This window comes from Pinus tabuliformis, chromosome 4_1, assembly GCF_031772625.1.
Source record: "Pinus tabuliformis cultivar Carrire ecotype Pingquan chromosome 4_1, CPIR1, whole genome shotgun sequence".
NCBI lineage: Eukaryota > Viridiplantae > Streptophyta > Pinopsida > Pinales > Pinaceae > Pinus > Pinus tabuliformis.
The window spans coordinates 41,729,884-41,734,956 of NC_142303.1; the positions used below are offsets into that span (position 1 = coordinate 41,729,884).

The 5,073-nt window shown below is 38.2% G+C and overlaps 1 protein-coding gene across 1 annotated transcript; it reads left to right on the forward strand.

Moving 5' to 3' along the window:
- The first annotated feature begins 622 nt into the window (after window positions 1-622).
- On the forward strand, window positions 623-4,854 carry LOC149174081 (uncharacterized). The gene is made up of 3 exons (XM_089419163.1): window positions 623-3,425; window positions 3,535-4,041; window positions 4,154-4,854. The coding sequence occupies exons 1-2, from the start codon at window positions 665-667 to the stop codon at window positions 3,981-3,983; spliced, it is 3,210 nt and encodes a 1,069-aa protein (XP_089275289.1). The 5' UTR covers window positions 623-664; the 3' UTR covers window positions 3,984-4,041; window positions 4,154-4,854.
- The last annotated feature ends 219 nt before the right edge of the window (window positions 4,855-5,073 follow it).

Sequence of the window (5,073 nt, forward strand, 5' to 3'; positions counted from 1 at the left end):
AAATGTTTATATATATATATATATATAAAAGTTATTACTATTTATATAATTGTTAATAAATATGAATAGTCATTTTCTAATAAGCAAATTAACACTATATATTAATAATTTCTAGAAAACTATAAAATTACTTTTAATTGATTTTCCTAAAAAGCAATCTTTTTGCTCACTACTTTTGAGAATGCTTTTTAATTTATTCAAACTTCAAAAAGACGGCAAGATTTAATTAATCTCGAGTGCGGTCTTTCTTTTTTAAAATGAACAAACGGAAAGATTTAATTAATGTGAGTGCGGTCTTTCTTTTTTAAATTACCAGCGGAGAAAATCTCGGAAAGATTTTTGATAATGCAAGGACGGTCTTTTCGTCACTAAATTTACTCCCGTGGTGTATGATATTTTATTATTTTTATTTTATTAGTGATGGTCTTTACCATCATTGTTTATAAGTCAGTGCCATAATTCGACGGACTGGACGATTTCGAGACAACTTTATTCCAAGTTCGAATTTCTATGAATTCTAAATTCAAAGTTACAAATGTATCTATGCGTCTATATAAACAATCACAATTTGGTTTTCTGAAGCATTGTGATTGTTGTGTTTCAGAGAAGGAAATCACAATTTGGTTTTCTGAAGCATTGTGATTGTTGTGTTTCAGAGAAGGAAATGATGGATACCTGTTACGTCCCTTCTCTTTTCTGGTGCTGCCACCTACTCCTCTTTTATTCCATTCTCTTTCTCAATCCTCCTTTTGTCTTTTCCACACCCATCGCCCATTTCCCTCACCATCCTCCTCGTCTCACCAATGCTTCCGATCAACACGCTCTGCTTGCATTCAAGTCTGCAATCACATATGATCCGTACCAGTCCTTAGCCACGTCTTGGATGCCAAATGTTTCATTCTGCCAGTGGACGGGCATCATATGCAGCAGGCGCAGGCAGAGAGTCATTTCTCTAAATGTTTCAAGCATGGCATTACAAGGTACAATCTCTCCCCTTCTCGCCAATCTCTCCTTTCTTAGAGTACTCAGCCTTTGCAATAACAGTTTCCACGGCTACATTCCCTATCAATTGGGAACCCTCTCTTGCTTAAAGATGCTTCGCCTCTCTAAGAATCAACTGCAGGGTTCCATTCCGCCCACTCTCGGTCGCTGCCACAGTTTAAGGAACTTGACTCTCTCCTATAACAATCTAACAGGAATCATCCCCCCACAACTATGTCTTCTCCCCAACCTAGTATTCATGGCCTTGGGAGTTAACAATTTGATGGGAACAATACCGGACTGCTTGGGAAACATATCCTCTTTGCAGTACTTATATTTAGATCACAACAACCTTCACGGCAATGTTCCTTCCGAATTGGGTATGCTAAGCCAGCTAAATATTCTTCTTCTGGGTATAAACCATCTGACGGGACGCATTCCGTCTTCGTTGTCTAACTGCACCAATCTTGAATCATTGGATATAGGTTTGAACCAATTAGTTGGCCACATTCCGTCGGAGTTGTGTACCAAGAAGACCGCCCAGTTAAAGGAACTCTATCTGGGTGCTAATCAGCTAAGTGGCAACGTTCCTTCATCCCTCTTCAATTGTACCAAGTTGCAATTGATTGACTTAGGAGGGAACCAGCTCAGCGGAATAGTGCCTATGGAGTTGGGTAAATTGACACATCTCCGGCGGCTTAAGTTGTTCGGCAATCACCTGATTAGCGGCAACACCACGACAAGCCCCATTCTTACTGCTCTTAGTAACTGCTCCGATCTACAACTAGTAGACTTATCTGAGAATAACTTCACTGGGCAATTGCCGTTTTCTATAGGCCACCTCTCTACAAAACTCTACTTCTTAGACTTGGGTTTGAACGAATTAGCTGGAGAAATACCTCCTGCTATTGGAAATTTAAGTAGCTTAATATTCCTTGGTTTATATAGTAATTCTTTTACCGGGTCAATCCCATCTTCAGTTGGTATGCTTCAGAAGTTGGAGAGGTTATATATGGATTCCAATAATTTACAAGGGAACATCCCAATAGAAATTGGGCAGCTAAAGGGTTTAGGTCTCTTAAATATTTTTGGAAATAATTTGTCTGGAAAAATCCCTGATTCTCTGGCTAACCTCCAACAATTAAGATATTTAGATCTTAACCATAACCAGTTTTCAGGAAACATACCTGCAAGTTTAGGGAAATGTGTGAACTTACTACTGCTAGATCTATCATACAACAAGCTTAGTGGGCACATACCTGAAGAGCTTGCAGGCCTTGCAAATTTAGCCTTCTATTTCAACTTGTCAAACAATTTATTAAGTGGCCATGTACCTTTAGAACTAGGAAAGTTCAATAAGCTTCAAGCCATAGATATTTCTGCAAATCAAATAACTGGCTACATTCCAAGTATCGTCGGAAGCTGCCAAGAAGTAGCATATCTGAATCTTTCTTACAATGCACTTGAAGGTCCAATTCCAGTGTCAATCAGTGAACTTCTAAGTCTTCAAGACCTAGACCTCTCCTCCAACAATTTGTCGGGTGGAATACCTATATCACTAGCAAATCTCAAAATGCTCCAACACTTGAATTTTTCTTTTAACAATTTGTCAGGGGAAGTCCCTAAAGAAGGAGTTTTCAAAAAGATTGGCGCCACAGCATTTATGGGAAATCTTGGTCTATGTGGACCTTGGGTAAATCTACCACCATGCTATGCTCATAAACATAAAAGTGTTTCGAATCTCAAAAGAGTTATCATACCTGTTGTTGTTGTAGCAATTGTTGTATTGTGTTTGTTTCTTGCAATCTTGTGGAGACGGAATTGCAGGAGAAATATTCAGAGAGAGATTGGTCCATCATTAAATGTGGGGCATCGAAGAATCTCCTATGCAGAGCTCGCCATTGCAACAAATGAATTTAGTGATGCAAACTTGTTAGGAATTGGTAGTTTTGGAAAAGTGTACAAAGGGATTTTGAATGATGGCACAATGGTTGCTGTCAAGCTTCTCAATCTACAAAATGAAGGGGCTCAAAAGAGTTTCGATAAAGAGTGCAAAGTTTTGGGTAGAGTTAGACACCGAAATTTGATTCGGGTCATAACTTGTTATTCAGATCTCCAAATCAAAGCTTTGATATTTCCATTAATGCCAAATGGAAGCTTAGAAAAGTGGTTATATCCCGATGATGGAGAACAAAGTTGTTTGAATTTGATTCAAAGGTTGAATATAGCAATAGATGTCGCCCAAGGCATGACATATCTCCATCACCATTGTTTTGTGCAAGTGATTCATTGTGATTTGAAACCCAACAATGTGTTGTTGGGTGAAGATATGACTGCATATTTAATAGACTTTGGCATTGCTACTCTATGTTTTGCAAATAATGAAGATGGGGATATCACTTCTACAAATGCACTCAAAGGATCTACAGGCTACATTCCTCCAGGTATTATTTAAACTACATACCATATTTTAATTAATCTTGTGATTTTTTTTCTAAATCTTTATTAACCATTGTGAATTAAAAACCTTAAGATGATGATCTATGAATGCAGAATATGGAGTGGGTGGACAAGTCACAACAAATGGTGATGTTTATAGTTATGGAATAGTGCTATTGGAAATGCTCACTGGAAAGAAGCCCACCCACGACATGTTTGTAGAAGGAATGAACTTGCAAAAATGGGTGGGTAGCAGTTTTCCAAACCGACTAATGGATGTGGTGGACTTGGGTTTACTAAGGAGGACGGCTAGTTGTACTGAGGAAGATAATAATCTCAATTGTCTTAGTTCATTAATAAATGTGGGATTGCTTTGCACAAATGAATCTCCTGAAGGACGACCTACTATGATGGTCATTCTAGGCATGCTGCAAAACATCAGAGACACTTTTTTGAGCCCTGGTGCCATTCCCAAATTGCAATCAAATATAACACATTTATTGGGTAGTACAAGCACTACTCTCAACAACATTTGTGAAGGTCAAAGTTCTTCAACATCTTGATTGCTTGAAGAAATTAATGCTATGTAACAGATCTCAGATCTCATTTATGACATAGGAGGTATGGACTGTCTATCCCGTACATGTTCTTCCAGTGCGCCGCATCTTCTACAATCTGGTATGACCTGTCTTTGAATTATGGTTTTTCTCACCGGGTTTTTTCTTCTGTTCAGGATGGTTTCAATTGGTGGAGTGCTCAGCGCCCCTCCTGGTGTTCTTTATTCATTCTCACTTGCTGGTTCCTATGGAAGTGGAGAAATGAACGCATATTCCAGAACTCCAGCCAGCCCCTTGCTTCTATTTTGATCTCAATTTCGGGTTTCATGCCTCTTTTGGATTAATCTCTGATCCACAAAAAGCTTTCAGCAAGCTCTTTTTGGACTCATATGCTTCCCTGTTTGAGGCTCTAGCTGATCCAGCACATATTAAATCTATTTTGATTGACGGCTTCCCTTTCTGCCTCCACATGAGGCGTTATATGTGTTTTATCTTTCTCAGGCAAACACGCTGTCTGATCCTTGATGATAGTATCTGACACAATCTGTAAATATGTGAACTATGGTTCTTTTGACTCTCATGTATTTTGACCTTTATATTCTCTTAATATAATCCATGATGATTTTCTCTCTGAAAAAAGGAGGTATGGACTGTGAAGGAGATTTGGTTCTCCTTAATTGCCAGTGTGTGGTTTCAATGTTTTTCGCCACTATTATGGCAGCGACGAGGCCATGAACAGACGTAGGGGAACCAGGACTGGTGTTGTAACTGAATCTTGTAAGCCTGAAATTTCAAAACTTCTCTTAGACAAACTTGTATTAAAAAAAAATTCACTTGCAAAAACCTGCTTGTCAGCTTAATATAAACCTGCACTTGCAAAAAGTTTTATTCCTTATCAAATGTGTAGTCTGTCCAACTGTAGGTTGTCAATATTTCTGGTCATTTCATATTGGGTCGGTATACTTCTATTGAAGCTGTAGATATAGTTGTAGATAGAACAAGGATCATAACATTATTGATGAACTTCATGTCATGGAAAATGAAGCATTTTAAAAAAAACGCAGATTTATTCAGACAGCGAGTTTTAAATGAACAT

Excerpts from the sequence above, each read along its gene's own strand:
- LOC149174081 (XM_089419163.1), top strand. The coding sequence starts at position 665 with ATGATGGATACCTGTTACGTCCCTTCTCTTTTCTGGTGCTGCCACCTA. Across the intron at positions 3,426-3,534 it reads TACAGGCTACATTCCTCCAG|AATATGGAGTGGGTGGACAA; the intron begins GTATTATTTAAA and ends CTATGAATGCAG.